General features: G+C 37.2%; 1 protein-coding gene across 1 annotated transcript; it reads right to left on the bottom strand.

The window, feature by feature from the left end:
• Window positions 1-12,873: 12,873 nt before the first annotated feature.
• On the bottom strand, window positions 12,874-13,833 carry LOC138916517 (olfactory receptor 5A2-like). The gene has a single exon (XM_070229149.1). The coding sequence runs from the start codon at window positions 13,831-13,833 to the stop codon at window positions 12,874-12,876; it is 960 nt and encodes a 319-aa protein (XP_070085250.1).
• Window positions 13,834-17,449: the final 3,616 nt, after the last annotated feature.

Below are 17,449 nucleotides of genomic sequence, written 5' to 3'. Positions count from 1 at the left end.
TGCATTACTGTACAACTGAAAAGGGCAATGACAGCATAATTGAAGATGCTGTCAATAACATGATCACCACATCTTTTCACATAGATGCTTTTTCAGGAAATGAACAGAAAAGCTGTAATGCTGACTGCTTGCTAAGTAAGTGAGACTAACTCGTGGAGAATTTATCTTCTTTCAGGAGTAAGAAACAAGGAGATATTAAAATGTTTTGCAATACATGCTGATGTAACTCAGGGAAAGGGAAATCTCAGCCTTTAGATGGGAACCACTGCAAAGCTTTTGCCCATAGGTGCCTAAGAGACAAAATTAACCCTAATGCACAGCAAACCCTACTGTACACAGAGAACTGTTAGGCCACTGATGTTATGCTTAATCCCAGAGCACTGTCTAATTCCCACGTTATTTTTCTCCCCCGCCCAGATTCTATCATTTCTAATTCAACTTTATTTTTACTTGACTCTTATTTATCAAGGACTCCTAAGCTTTATTTTTTTCTTTTGGATAAAGTTTATCTTGAAATAAGGTTTCTATGGGCTCCCTGCCTTCAGTTTCTCTCACACCATTCTTGGCATCAGATATTCCCCCTCCCCATACTTACCTCCATTTGACCCTGCTTAGCAAATGAAAAAAAGAAGGAAATGGAAAGAGAACATGAAAAAGTGGCCCCTTGGACACGCCTCTTTTTTAAAAGATATTTTATCAATTATCCTTCCTAATGTTTACTTAGTTGACCTTGGAAAAGTTCAGCATATTTGTAGGGCAGGAAACAAAATCTGAAGAGCTTTGTTTATCAGAAACAATGTGGACAGGATCACTCTCAGAAGATCAGGTGTTACCTTTATTCTCAACTAGTGGTCCCTCACTTCCTCGAGAACTGTCATGTTCATCAAAGTTGCATTATATCCACTCCATTTTGGAGTCTTCCATAGAATGCTGACATTTGACTTTTTAAACACAACAAATCAAGTAGTATAGGCTCCTCAAAATTTACTCACAACTTTTCCTCTGGGCCTGTGTTTTCTCCTTTTAAACACTAATCAAAGGTCTCAGAGGTTTTCCAGATCCCCATTTTATGCCAAAGTGTATTGACACAGGCTATGTATTTAGATCATCCCTCTACAGATTTGTTTTTCACACTAAATGAGCTGCCATGGAAGATGACCCTATATAAAACTTAGACCTCAAGTACAATGATATTGAGCTATTTTCAAATCTTTAAAATTCTTCCTGGGTCCTAGGCCCTCATATTGCTTAGAGCAGAGCTCCTAACGATTCACCCAAGAGTTTTGTAAAGCTTTACTCTGCTATGCTCTAACTCTTTTTTTCTTCATGGTGTAGCCAGGTATTCAATGATAGCCAACAGATATTTCAACTTCCAGCTTCTGAGAGTATCCTACTCCATCAGCACTCTGAGATGAGCTCATGGTCTTTTGTTAGTAATGTTTGGTTCACTCAGCCTCCCTCAGAAATGATCCACCTGTGGGAGAAAAGGACCTTGAAAGCTTATGAGCCTTCTCTCACATCTAGAGAGAACTTGGGAGCACAACTCCCAACAAAGAAGGAGCAATTAAAACACTGCAAAATGTAAATAACCTCCCTCCTGGGTCATAGAAGGGAGACCAACTCTGTTAATTGATCCTTTGTTTAGACTCCCGATTCTCCCTTCAGGGTGTTCATCTTTTGAGATATTTTTATATGAAGGTCCTTTCATTCACCCTGGAAGAATCATGGGGCTGATTTAGAGATCACTTCCATCCTTATTATCCAAAAAATAAATTATGGCACAAAAGCATAGCAACAATCATCAGAGATCTCCATCTGGGAAACACACCGGGAAATAGTGAACCTCCAGCAATGCTGAGTCAGGTTCTCTGTGGTATAGGGAACCTCAACTCTCTATCTTCTTATTTTTGTCTAGTTTTTTTTTTTTTTTTTGCTTTTATATCAGACTGAATGGATGGGTCATGTTCATAAAGACCTTATAGAGATTTGAAGTCGAGAAGAAGAAACATAAATAGCTCTCTGCTTATGCCCCATGGCTCCAGCTTCTTGGATTAAAGGAAAAAATAGGTAGAAGAGAAAGAATGAGAGTAGGAGAGAAGAACTGTTTGAAGAAGGGCAGAGACAGGGAGGAAAAGAGGGACAACTGGGCAAAGTGTAAGAAACTTTGAAAAGATAAATAATGTTCAGTCTTCCCAAAACATACACCAAGTTGGAACCCTTTCCCCTCCCTCCACTCCAGTTTGCTATCCTCTCTCTCCAAGTGTACAAAAAGAGAAGCAATTCTTTGTTTTTAAATTTATTTTGTTGAAGTCACTTTGGTTTATAACATTATATAAATTTCAAGTATACATCACTGCATTTCAACTTCTGTATAGACTGCATCACATTCACCACCAGAAGTCTAGCTCACCAGACATATGTGCCTTTTTTCCACTTTCGATCTTCCCCTCTGGTAACCACCAATCTATCCTCCAAATCTGTGTGTGTGTTTGTTTGTTCATCTTCCACATATGAGTGAAGTCAATCAGTAATTGTCTTTCTCCATTTTGCTGAGCATAATTCCCTCAAGGTCCATCCATGTTGTTGCATATGGCACAATTTTGTCTTTTTTATGGTTGAGTAGTATTGTATTATATATATATGTGTGTGTGTGTGTATCACTTCTTCTTTATCCATTCATATGTTGATAGAAGCAATTCTTGTTTTGCAGTCCCAGACACTAAGTCCTTGTGTTTGGTCCTCAAGGTCTGACTTTTCTTTCTCTAGACACTACATGAGAAGGACATCTTAGATGGGAAAGAAGAGTCCGGGTTATGCAGAAGGCCGAACAGACAGTTACCATATATTAGAAAATAAAGTCTGCTCATTCTTCTAACATGTCTTTAAAGTCTTCTTTTATCCCCATCCAACCCTCCTTTTAAATTTTTCACTTAGCTGTATGGAACAGCTAATAGAAAATATTTCAAAATGTTATCCAGCCTTTTACATAATATTTCCTTCCTCTCATCTCTGACCATTCTCTTCTTTCAAGCAGGTAAGTTGTTAGGTTCTCAAGCCTCAAAGAAGGGATATAACAGCTAAAAGAAGTTGAAACAGAGGTGATGTGGCCAAAAACATAAGTGAGTCTTCAGAATGTCTCAGAGACAGCACAACTATCAAATAAGTTTAGAGACACCAAGAACAGAGGGGCCCTAACCAAAAGATAGTTAGGGCCTGGATTGGTAGGCAGAAACTTTAGAAAACGTGGTCATAGGGGTCCAGGGAGACAGCCACTGGGCACTGAAAGCTTGAGCTCTAGAGAATTTCCTGTGCCGTAGTCGAGTTTGAGAGCAACAGACCAATTCCCATTTAACCAAGAATGGCTGTCAATAGCAGAGTCATCAGACCTAGCAGGTCTTGAGCATGGGGATAAATGAAATTCAGCAGCAATTCATTTGCCATCTGACAGATGGGGATCTGTTGAGGCAATAGATATTTCAGGAGATGCTGCTATAGAGAGAGGACAAGCACCAGATGCCCCCATTGTCATGGCATTATTCAGCCCTCTAGAACTTAGACACAAACCTAGGGAAAAGAGGAAAGGACTCTTGAATTGACTAAGTATTTTCCTCAGTGGAGAAATAAGGAGAGTACAAAGTAGAAACAGCATTATGGAAAGATAGTGAAAATTGTGTTTCTCGAATACCTGAATTTGTAGATTGATTGTCAGAACCTCATGTGTGCATTATAAGTACTATTTTCCTTCAAGTGTATTATAATAGACCAATTGGCTACATCTTAATGTGTTTAACCATTTTCTCCATGTAGCATATAGGTTGTTTCCAAATTTTTGATGAATGTTTTGACTATATTTACTCTGAAGCATTTTTTACATTTGAGTGTGATAGGCAGCCTCCAAGATGGTCTCTAATGACCCTGGCTTCCTGGTATCCATGGGCTTGTGTAGAACTCTCCTATGTTTAATATGGCTAACCCATGTAACCAAGGATATTGGCCTCCTGCTCTCAGCCAGCACCAACATAACAGCTACATGAGAGATCTATTTTGGAAGTGGACCCTTTAGTCTTGGTCTAGCTTCAGAGGACTCAAGCATTGACCAACAACTTGAGTGCAACCTCATGAGAACCCCCTGAGCCAGAACCACACAGCCAAGTTACTCCTGAATAACTGACCCACAGAAACTGTACAAGGTAATAAATGTCTACTTTTGTTTGAAGCCACAAAGTTTTGCCGTAATTTGTTGCTCAACAATAGCTAATTAATATACTATGAATAGATACCACTTACTCAAGAAGAGTCAAATTTTTGTGATTCTTGGTATATATTACAAAATTATTTTCAGAATTAGGGATCTTTCATCTTTAATGACAGAAGAAAAGAACTGAAACTGGCTGAAACAATCAAGTGAATTTACTAGCTCATAAAACTGAAGTAGTCAGAGAAAATTTGATCCAGTGGCTCAAATAATGTTATAAATGTCTAGTTTCTTCCACAATGTCTTCTTTAACTGAGGGTATTAATTTTGGAGGTTTGGGTTTTTTTTTTTTTTTACATATTCTAATGCTTCCTGCCTTATCTTTTTATCACCTTATTGTTGTCTTTTCTTTTTCCTCTTTGTTTATTTTAGAGCCTCTGTCTGGTGATTTTTGGCTGTCTTTTCCTTTTGCAAAGTGAGGCACTGAAAAGCAAGATTTGAAGCTTGGTGTTTATGGCCAGATATTGTCTCCTTGTGGGCTTTCTGCTAGGTCATCTGGGGAGGACTTCACAGTTGTTCTGATGAACCCTTTCTGAAAGCATCAGAAGGTGTTTTCTCTTGAGCAGGTTTTTCTCCACACAGGAATTCTCCAGTCTCCTGCCCAGGAGATGCCAACCCAGCTGGGAGTGTTCTGAGAGTTGAATGAATGAATGGAGTAGGTGTGTGGTGGAGGGAGAATCTCCCTTTTCACTATGTTGATATTATCTTAATTCCTCTATGTTTAGCATTTCCCCTTAGATATGTCTGATGAGACTGAGCCGATACTTCTTGGGCCAGTTCTCCAGAGAATAAACCTCCAGTCTTCTATTAGAGTGAGGAAGGGATAATGGGGGAAGAGGAGGAGTTTCCACGATGCTAGAGGAGGGGAGGGGCTGGTCTAGGAGTCCAGTTGTTCTTAATATATTTTTCAACAAAATCTAAAGTTTTAAGCCCACCCACTATACAAGTGCCTAGTGCCTTCAATTCTGATCCTTTTGGGGGTCTTGCAATGGGAATCAACTTGCTTTTTCTTGGTTTTTCTTCATCACTTGACTCAGGACCCATAACTTCCTGATTTCTTGAGTCTGTTGATTATTCTTCAAACCTCTGCTGTCCAGGGTGCAACTATTGTTGTCATTTCTTTTGTTATCCATATCTTGGTGATTTTATAATTTGCTTGTTTTTTTTAAAATTGTTATTGTCATTTTAGTTGGGCTTCAGGAAGGAATAAAGACAAACGTGTGGATTCAGCCCACGATGTCTAACAAAATATCATAACTATATTTTCAAATTCCTTAAACCGTTTTATATCTTCACCAGAAATAAGCAATTATATAACATTGTTCATTGTATTTTCCCCAACATTGAGAAAATATAATTTTTTTGAGGAAGATTAGCCCTGAGCTAACTACTACCAGTCCTCCTCTTTTTGTTGAGGAAGCCTGGCCCTGAGCTAACATCATGCCCATCTTCCTCTACTTTATATGTGGGACGCCTACCACAGCGTGGGGTGCCAAGAGGTGCCATGTCTGCACCTGGGATCTGAACTGGTGAACCCCCGGCCGCCAAGAAGCGGAACGTGCGAACTTAACTGCTGCATCACCAGGCCGGCCCATGAAAATATAATTTTTTAATTATTCTAACTTTTTAAGTTTTTGGTAAGGAAGATTGCCCTGAGCTAATATCTGTGCCAATCTTCCTCTACTTTTTGTATCTAGGATGCTGCCACAGCATGGCTTAATAAGTGGTGTGTGGGTCTGTTCCAGGGATCCAAACCCACAAACCCTCGGCCACTGAAGCACAGCACACAGACTTAATCATTACACTACCCGGCTGGCCCATCATTTCTTTTTTTACTGATATTTCCTTAGGTAGAGAAATTGTTTGAATTTTCCTTTATTACCTTTGAAATGAAATGTTTTGTTTGTATGTTTATATATTTTTAATCAATTTCATCCTAATGTTTCACCTCTACTCATAAAAATGTAATTAGCTTACACTGTTATCTTACTAGTATCTATAACCTACTGATTACTCACAACCACATTTTTTAATGTTCCCAAAGTCTTATATCTGAGTAACAAATACATACACATACATAAATGGACATATAGTTAAGACAGAATAAAACCACATTTTTCTTTTGTTCCAAAACTATAATTAGCCTATAGTTTAAAAAATTAAATTGCAGTATATCAGAGTTGACTGAAAAGCTGAGAAATTCTGTATCCCATGAACAAAATCCAAAATAATTTTCATTATACATTTTAATTGATCTGAAAAACAACTTTGTTGAAACACAATTTGATTAATTTTACCCTAAAAGGCCAATTCTTTTTAAAACAAAAAAAGTAATGTATATTATTACAATGTAATAGAGCCCAGAAGTTAAATATTCATGATGACCGTATTTACCTCAGAAGAACTCTACTGAGAACTTACCTGTCCCATGATTTATATAATTTTTTGTTAAACACTTTCAGGAACTTTCCTGAAGCTAAGTTCCTGAATTACAGTGCTGAATAATAATTTTTTTAGTGGTTTTTTTTTTGAGGAAGATTAGCCCTGAGCTAACCGCTGTCAATCCTCCTCTTTTTGCTGAGGAAGGCTGGCCTTGAGCTAACATCCATGCCCATCTTCCTCTGCTTTATATGTGCGACACCAACCACAGCATGGCTTGACAAGTGGTGCCATGTCCACACCCGGGATCCAAACCAGTGAACCCCAGGCTGCCGAAGTAGAACGTGCACACTTAACTGCTGCACCACTTGGCTGGCCCCATGAATAATAATTTTGACTTAGTAAGAACCAAATGTGAAGATTTTTACTAAAATACAAAAGTTAATTCATTCCACAAATATTGATTAAGCACATACAATGTGCCAGGCATTATTCAGATAGTAGAACATTGAAGGTCCTGTTAACGTAAGTGATAGAAATCAAGATAACTAAGAGCATGCTGTAAAACAATCTTCCCCTCTCTCTGTGGAACCCAAAATAGACAGGCAGATAATGTCACAGAAAGATTTACTGAATTGAGATTCCTCCCCATCCTACTCTGAATCCTGCTAAAACTCTTATAAGAGGCAGGTTACCCTCTGAGGGTGGAGGAAAGATACTATCAAACTCAGCTTTATGGAAACAGGCTGAAGACATCCAAATGGTCAACAGGTACATGAAGAGATGTTAAACATCACTAATCATCAGAGAAATGCAAATCAAAACCACAATGAGATATCACCACACCTATTAGAATGGCTATCATCAAGACAAGAAGAGATAACAAGTGTTGGCATGGATGTGGAGAAAAAGGTATCCTTATATACTGTTGATGGGATTGTAAATTGGTTCAGCCACTAAGGAAAACAATATGGAGGTTCCTCAAAAATTGAAAATAGATCTACAATATGATCCATCAATCCCAATTCTGGGTATACACTAAAAGGAAATTCAAGCAGGACATCAAAGAGATATCTGCATACCCATGTTCATTGCAGCATTATTCACAATAGCCAAGATATAGAAACAATCTAAGTGTTCATCAATGCATGAATGAATAAAGAAGATGTGGTATATATATATACACAATGGATATATATATGTATATACATATGTATGTATACGATGGAATATTATTCTGCCATGAGAAAGAGGGAAATCATGCTATTTGAGACAACATGAGTGAATCTTGAGGGCATTCTGATAAGTGAGATAAGACAGGTAGAGAAAGGCAAATACTGTATACTATCAATTATATGTGGAATCTGAAAAGCCCAAACTCATAAAAACAGAGAGTAAAATGATGATTGCCACAGCATGAGGGTGGAGGAATAAGGGAGATGTTTAAGGGTACAAACTTGCAACTAGAAGTAAATAAGTCCTAGAGATCTAAAGTAAATTATAATGACTGTAGACAACGATATTATATTATAATATTCAAACTTGCTGAAAGATAGATCTTAATTATTCCCACCACAAATAAGAAATGATAATTATGTGATGTGATAGAGGTGTTAACTATTGCTACAAAGGCAATCATGTCACAATATATAAAGGTATCAATCAAATCAATATGTTGTACACATTAACACAATGTTATACATCAAACATATTTCACTTAAAAATACTTTCAAATTTTTTTAAAGGACACATGCTGAACACCAAAAGGAAAAAAAACAATGAGAAATTAATGATGAATTACACCTAATTATAATTTTAAAGTAAAAGTAAATCAAATTAATAAAGGAGGCTAGAGCCTTCATTAAAGGTGTTTAACTTGTTAAAACAGGAACATCTCATGCATGGTCTTCCGTTGAAAAACTACCCCCAGGGATGACATGTGTGATGAAAAGTAATTCCAGAGCCTTCAGAGATCTGAAAGCCACAGATACCAAAATTGTTAGAGAAGGTATACCTGCTTGCCTTTTGGTAAAAGTGGGGACCTCAAGAGAAAAAGGGACATCTAGAAACTAATACAGACAATACAGCAAATTGTAAATAGCATCTGGATAGTCAGGATACTGGACTGGTAGGTGTGTTGAGATGCAGGACTTCTCAGAACCCACTGCTTCCTCTTTAGGCTCAAGGACACCTCCCCTCTGTATCTCAGCCCCAGATAGAGTCTTATTTCTAATTGTGTCCTAGACTGAGGCTCAAGTTGAGGGGTGAGACAATCCATGCTAGGCTACTTCCTTAGCTTATAGCTGTTAGAAAATGAACTGTGAGCTTCAGTGTATGTCTTATATAGGGACTTCCTCCATCTGATCCATGTGGATCAATTTTGCTCCTTAAGGATTTCTTAAGATGAAAACAACCCCGTCTCTCTTTGCATAAGCAAGAGGTTTTATTAGAACAACAAGAATATAACATACAAAATCAACATGATACTTTACTCATGCTAGTTTTCTATTTATGTTGACATTTAAGTCCAATTTGATATCATAGTTCTGTTTCAGAAGAACTTTGTTTTGAGAAAGACATGAAATTGCTCTTCTTCTATGAGATCTACTTGGGTCCCAGTTGCCTATTTATTTATAGTCTTGTTCCACCAAAGTGTGTGATTGTCAGTCTTGCAACTATATGGTGCCAGCCATCTAGTCTGGCAACACTAAAGGGAGTTGCTACCATATCCAGTTTATAACAGTTCCAAGCCATGACTGCAACAGCCTGCTATAGCCATCTCTTTACTTGTAGGAGAGAGAGGAACCTTATCCCTGACCAGATCCATGGTCAGCATTGCACCTAGGAGGGCTTGACGAGCATTAGAAGAGGAAAGGAAAACATGAGAAGAGTGAGGATGGAATAAAAGCCACAAAGGCAAGATATAAGCAGTTGGTTTATGTTCCCCAGTTGTTTAAGAGATGTTATAGACAATGAGACACACAAGAATTCAGGGAAGGTAGTCATGGATCAAGCTTATGGGAGAATGCTGGTATACATGGTGTATCTGCTTATTTGCAAGTCAGTCAGGCTCTCCCCACTCAATTGTAGGTCAGCAAGATCCAGGTCAGTTGTCTGGACACAGGGAAGTGAAATGCAAGTGTTTCCTTATTTGTGTGGATGTTCACAGAATAGGCAATCTCTAGGTTTGTCTGGGTTTAAGTCTAGAAACATGAGATGATTAATCTTTAGAAAAAAGTTTAAAATCTCATCAGAGCCCACTTAATACATCAGTCACTAATTTATGAGTATTTGAGTGAATGAGTGAGTGTGTGTGTTTCTAATCATACATATCTAGCAAAAAACTTAGGGGAATGTATGTATTAGATATGGCCAATAACCAGGTTTCTGAAAACTCTAAAAATTAAACAACAAAATCAGATCATAATAAACAAATATGTAAAAAAGGCATTTCAGGGACAAAATATTTCTTAGACCAAAAGAAGTAAGACCTGTTAATTAATCAATCTGTAAATAATATATTGATTAGAAATGAAGATAGTCACTTAGAAGAGAAAAAAATGAATGGTTGGGGAGAAACATTGGTAGCACCTCAGCCAGTCAGGACCCTATAGCTGGACACATCAGGCACTGATACACATTATCCACTTTGCTTTGATTCCTTTCTCTCCAAATAGACTTTTGATTGTAATTTGTTCTTCCATGTGGTTTCCTCAAAAGCACAGAGAATTGTGCTATGGGCACAAGTACAAGCATGGCTGCTTTTTTCTTCACTGAAAACTAAAAATAGTATTGGGGCTTATGCAGAATTGGGAGCTTGATTAACTTCAATCCACCTGGAAAAGATTTTTGGAGGTTGCAAAGATGAGTGCCACACCCTGGATTGTGGTAATTTTACTAAACTGATTCAATCTGCAGCTGGCTAGCTCCCTTGGAGACAGATGTACCTTGTCCTGCTTCAAATAGTTATAAAATGCTGGATTCTTTCAGTGCCAAATATATTCTGTTTAATGTACGTCTGTTTGTAGTCACATAATAAATGCTCTTATTTGGGAAGTATTATTTAACATGCAGCTTATTGTAAAATGCAGATAATTTTTGGTTTATTCAAGCCTTGTGACCAATCCCCATCTTATGCACTGGATTTAATAATTATTAATGAATGAGCATTACTTTCTCCTTGGTAGTTGGACAAACTGCAAAAGTACTTTGTATCTTCTCAATGCAAATAAAAAGTTTCCATTACTGGCGAACATATATGTGGCCAAACAAGAAAGATTTTTGTAATACCTTAATATCCAGAGTCTTTGTTCAGCAAAAGAAAATTAGACACAACAGATCAGTGACAGCTCCATGTAAATCCAAAGCATGAGGTATTTTTTCCTTTGTTTATTTATTTACTTATTTATTGTTCCACTGAATTTGGTATTAGGAGAATTTAAGCTTAGCTACCAAAGGCAAATTGAGGGATAGGAGCTCAGTGAAGTGGAATACAGATAAACGTAGATGAAAAACTGGTCATAAGGGTAAGAGCAGGGTGCCCAGGAAGCTGAGAGAGTCGGTACAATGGTAACATTTCCATATGTCATCACCTATATGAACTTGAGTTCTTTCTACTTCCCTAAGGACTGCTTCCTATATGCAAAAGAGGTACCAGAGGTGAGAGGTATGGGCTTGCCTTTTACTGAGACAATTATGTCCCAATTTGAGTAGACATTTCAAAGCTACTTAATTTGTCTCTTTTTAGCACATTAACCTGGATTTCTCCTGATTTATATAAAATTGACTAATTAACTAGTACTATGAGCTAACAGTTATGAAGTATTGCCATATATCAAACAATAGGCTAAGCCCTTTCATGCATATTCTCATTTAATTGTTATATCTGCTCTATGTGGTAGATACAATTATTCTTCTCATTTTACAGATGAAGAAGATAGGGTTTGTAAGTAACTTGCATAAGGCCACATATCTTTAAAATGGCAGAGATGAGATTAATAATCACAGGTTTGATGATTTAAGAATACTTAACAAACACCCTTAACTACTCCTCACTATAGTCTCTGTAGACCCACTTTCTAACACATCAAAGCCATTACAAAGATCACATTTCCTACCAAACTAAGGAAACATCTTCTACTTCTTTAGCTCAGATGGTAATAAATCATTATAGTATAATAGTAATAACAATATCACCTCATGAGCATTTTCTATACACCAGGCACTATTCTAAGTGTTTACATATACTGATCCATCTAATTCCTCACAATAAGCCTATGAGATAATTACTATTAATATTCCTATTTTACAGATGAAGAACTACGGCACACAGGGCCCAAGTATCTTATCCAAGGATATACAGGTAGATACTCATTTACTCACTTATTTATGGCCTGACCAAGAGAGGCCACAGCTGAATAAATTTATTCTAGTTTTTACGGCTGGTTAAAGGACACTTAACAACTTCTTAGAAAATATGGAGGAGAAAAATCACTCTCTTCAATTCCTTGGCCAAATTCTTCACAAATTTATCACAAAATTAATGAAAACAGAGAACCTTTCTCACCAAATGAAAGTGTGCTCCTCTTCTGTAGATTCCTAAGAAACTTTGAGTGTTGCTTAGAAAGGTGTTACTTTAGACTGAAGTGACAATTTCCTGGTTTTCTTCAAATCATTTCAGTGACCAATTTTTGTATCATTGATTGAATTAGCCATGAGGTCAGCCCATTTGTTCAGTCATTAAGGCCCTAAACAAAAGTTTTCAATCTCTTTCCTGCCTTAATACATCTAAAGAGTCAGGACTATACACCCACCAGTCACAGTGGCTCACGATAGCCATGATTCTCAATAGGGAAGGGTGTCTGACTTGCAGTGCTCATCTGCCCTAAAGGAAACATGTTAGAACCTCGTAAGATGGAAAGGCAATTGTTTTTAGAAAAAATGTCCCTGTCCTCAGGTTATTATGCTATATATTCCTATCCTACCTTTAGAATCGTCACCCTGAATGCTGGACTAACATTTTTTTAGTTTTCCTCCTACAGACAACAACTCTATTTTGATGTTTCAGATTGCTCAGTCTTTGTCATGGTGAAGCTTTTTCCTAAATTGAGCGTTTATAAGCTGAATCTACACAAATCCTGGTAAACAAAAATCATTGTGTCAATCAACTAGTCCAGAACTACATGAAAGTCAGCATAATTGACCCAACTCACAGCTTTATTGTAAACATTACCTCGGGGTCAGAAAAATGAGTGCTCATGAGAAAGAACATGTTTCCTTTCCATAGCTTTCCTTACAGCACTTTTAATCTCCTTATTTCTAAGACTGTACATGATGGGATTCACCATAGGGATCACCAGAGCATAGAACACTGACACCACCTTGTCCCGGTTTAAGGAGTAGCTGGAACTAGGTCTCATGTACATGAAGAGACCAGAACCATAGAAGAGGGTCACAGCAGTCAGGTGAGAGCCACAGGTGCTGAAGGCCTTGGTCCTACCTCTTGCTGAACTGATCTTCACGACAGCAGTAACGATGTAACCATAAGAGATGAGGATCACAAGGACAGATACCATTCCAACAACAACACCCACAATGAAGTTCACCACTTGGCTGGTGAAGGTATCAGAGCATGACAGAACCAGGACTGGAGGAAGGTCACAAAAGAAGTGGTTGATTAGGTTGGGCCCACAGAAATCATACTGATAGACAGAGTATGTTTCAATCAAAGAACTAAGGAATCCACCCACATAGGCCCCAGCCACCATCTTTAAACAAAGTGTATGGGATATGACAGCTGTGTAGAGCAACGGGTTGCAGATTGCAGCATACCGATCATATGCCATGGCTGCCAAAAGAAAGCATTCAGTCAGCCCCATTCCACAGAAGACAAAGTACTGCGTGGCACACCCAATGAAGGAAATGGTTTTCTTCTCTGTGATGATGCCAGAGAGCATCTTGGGAGTTGTGGAGGATACATAGCAGATATCTAAGAAGGACAGGTTACTGAGAAAGAAGTACATGGGTGTGTGTAGGTGGGAGTCCATCCTGATAAGGATGATGAGGCTCATGTCCCAGGCTAGGGTCAGGAGGTAAATCCCCAGGAACAACACAAAATAGAAATTTTTCATTTGAGGATGGTCTGAAAATCCCAGGAGGATGAATTTTGTCACAATTGTGTTGTTCCTTCCTACAGCCATAGAACCGCATCCTTCATAAAGGAAAGAAGCAATCTTGTGATCAGTTAGATTTTGTTTGTCATTATTTGAATGGATGTTTTCTAGAAGGTCATATAAACAGTTAATACCAATAACATCCTAGCCACCTGCTGGGCAAAGTCTTCTCAGAGGAAGTCAGCCTATGGTAATCTCTTGGCACTATTTAAAATCCGTATGTTATATACTTCGTTGACCAGAAAAGAATCCATCCAATAGAGCAGAGAGCAACTGGGAGTCAGTAATTTGAGTTTTGTCTGGAGCTCCATTCCTAACTCCTTGGAAACTGTGGAAAATTCACTTCATCTCTGAAGATCCTCATTGTCTCAACTGAAAATGGGAAGATTGAATCTAATGAGTCTCAATGTTCCTCTGGACTTGGGTTTCATATGGCTTTTTAGAATTCTGACTTCAAAATATAAACCCAAATTAACAATAAAGTTAGGAATTTCTTATATTTTATAAATCTTTAGTATAAGAGTCCCAAAAGGCACTAAACACAACAGGCTATAAGATTTCACATATTCCATTTTGAGGGAAGCAATTCAACCCATAACAAAACATTCTATTCTTTTAAAGTAAAACTAAGAGAAATGTGTGTGTGTATATATATATATATATATATATATATATATATATACACACATATACATGCATGTTTAGAACTAGAATTTTTTTCTAATTATATAATTTTTTTATACAAGTTACTCAATAAAATGCATGAAAAGATCAAAAGTTGGACTAACTCATCAGTACCATTATGAGATAGAAGTGCTATGGACGTATCTCCATGGGGGGAGAGGGGAAGCAACACCAAAGTTGACTGAAATTGGGTGAGCCATGTGGTCAAGAACAAGCAAAAACCAGTATCTCCTGAAGAAGAAAAGCTGAACATGGTTCATTAGATATTTAAGGATAATAATTTCAGTATAAGCAAAGGACAACTTTGATGTCATCAGGCCAACCAGATTATCATTCTGAAGACATGAGGTAAGCCCATGAACATTTTGCATTAAGAAAGACAGGTCATTGCATTAATAAAGACCTCACTAGTGTAAGATCAAATGAGGAAATATAAATGGGTGTAAAAAGGTAGAAGTGCCCTAGAGAAGACCCGATGGTAAAATCAAAGTTGTTGATATTTTATCATTTTATAGAATTTGATTACACAGCACATTTACATCAAATTGCAATTATCTGATTGTGTTATTCATTCATCATATTAAACACTGTTCTACATGAAGAGGTGTTCAACATCACTAATCATCAGGGGAATGCTAATCAAAACCACAATGAGATACCACCTCACATCCTTTAGAATGGCTGTTAAAAAGACAAAAGATAGCAAGTGTTGGCAAGGATGTAGAGAAAATGGAGCGCTTGCATGTTGGTGGGATTGCAAATTGGTACAGGCGCTATGGAAAACAGTATGGAGGTTCTTCAGAAAATTAAAAATAGAACTACCATATCATCCAGCAACTCCACTCCTGGGTATATATCCAAAGGAAATGAAATCAGTATCTCAAAGAGCTATCTGCACTTCCATGTTCATTGCAACATTATTCACAATAGCCAAGATATGGAAACAACCTAAATGTCCATCAATGGGTAAATAGATAAACAAAATATGAGATAGATAGATGGTGATACATGATAGGTAGATAGATAGATAGATAATGAAATATTGTTCCACCATAAAAAATAAGACTGTCTTGTCATTTACAACAATGTAGATAAACCTGGAGGATATTATTCTAGTAAAATGTGCCAGACACAGAAAGACAAATTCTCCATGATCTAAAAAAAATCAAAATTCATAAAAGTAGAGAGTAGAATGGTAGTTTCCAGGGGAAGAGATCAGTAGGGGCAGGTATGGGGAGAAGACAATGAGGAGATGTTGGTCAAAGAGTACAAAGTTCCAGTTATTCAAGATAATTAAGTTCTGGGGATCTAATGAACAGCATAGTGACAATAGTTAACATTACTGTATTGTATACTTGAAGTTTCCTAAGAGGACAGATCTTAAATTAAATTTTATCACCACACATACAAGGGTAACTATCTAGAGGTGATGGGTAAGTCATTTAGCTTGACTGCAGTGATCTTTTCACAATGTGTGCATATATACAAAATCATCAAGTTATACACCTTAAATATAAACAATTTCTATATGTTAAAGGGATCTCAATAAAACTGTTAAAATAAATAAATAGTGCTTCTAGCTTTGTGTTTTCTAAAATTTTAAATCTTCTCATAATCAGTCACTGATTGAGCACCCAAAACCAAGACCACTCTTCACTATGACATCAATCTGGTAATCCTACGGAAGAGGAAATGATGAGTTTGGTGTTTCTTATCTTAATAAAATCTTCCCTACCAGAATGTAAGCTACTCAAAGACAGGCAGAGAATTTTCTCTGTTGTATCTATCCTGAGTCCCTAGAACAGTGTATAGGACCCAGGTACAGAAAATATTTATATAAAAAAATGAATTTTTTTCACTGCTTATCCTGAGAGCTTAGCAGAGTGGCTTATAGTGAGTACTCAATTATAATAATATAATATAATTATATTATATATATAAGGCTTATTGAGTACCAAGTACTTATTGAGGGCTTATTGAGTACCAAGTACTCTTCTAGGGACTTGATTTATATTAACTCATTTATTCATTTCTGAAGGTGGGTAGAGTTACTCTGCCCTTTTACAGATAAAATGTGGAATAGGCTGTAAATTTATAACTGTCATGTGTTGGATGAATGAGATAGGAGGGAAGGAGTTGGACTTACTGAATTACTTTAGGAAGAAGTGTCCTGAGATCTCATGCTACAAGAGAAGAATTATTGATTGCTTTGATCCAATAACATCTTTTGCAAACTTCAGTTCATCTGCATTTCCACTGCTCTATGCGTGGTTTCTGATTCAGTCATTTTTTTATACTTTGACTTCATTCAAGTAGTAATATCTGTTTCTTGAATTCCTGCTCCTTTATTATGAAGTCTTCAACATGGCCTTTGGGAGCTCATTATTTTAATGGGCAGGTGTAGCCACACTCTTTCACCATGTGGCTGCCTGTCACTCACTCCTGCATCCAAAGTAAAAGCCCAGTGATCATTAGAGCTAAACATTTCTGGTTGATAATTGTTCTCTGAGGTGACAAGGAAAGAGGCCAACCACCCATCACCAGAGTCTTATTTACAGTCCCCTGTCTTATTCTCCTCTGAGCTTTCCCTGATCTGGGTCCAGGAAGATTTCCTTTTGCTTTGATGGACAGCTTACCCTTCATTGGAAGTAAACTGCACACAAATAGATCAAGCCTTGTACTGATGTATAGTGTTTAAAAACACAAATTTCCAACTGAAAGGGTTGAGTTCAAATTCTAGCTTTGTCCTTTTATCTACATAAACATGTATGAAGTTTTAAAATCTCTCAAATGTCAATTTCTTCACCTGAAAATCTGAGCAGAGAGCTTGTTCAAAGAAGTAATATCTGAGAACTTCCCAAATCTGGGTAAGAAACTGGAATTACAAATAAATGAATCCTATAGAACCCCTAATTTCATCAATTCAAAAAGACCCTTTCCAAGGCATATAATATTAAAA

Source organism: Equus caballus, chromosome 12, assembly GCF_041296265.1.
Source record: "Equus caballus isolate H_3958 breed thoroughbred chromosome 12, TB-T2T, whole genome shotgun sequence".
Classification (NCBI taxonomy): Eukaryota; Metazoa; Chordata; class Mammalia; order Perissodactyla; family Equidae; genus Equus; species Equus caballus.
This window is presented reverse-complemented; position numbering and strand designations above follow the sequence as displayed.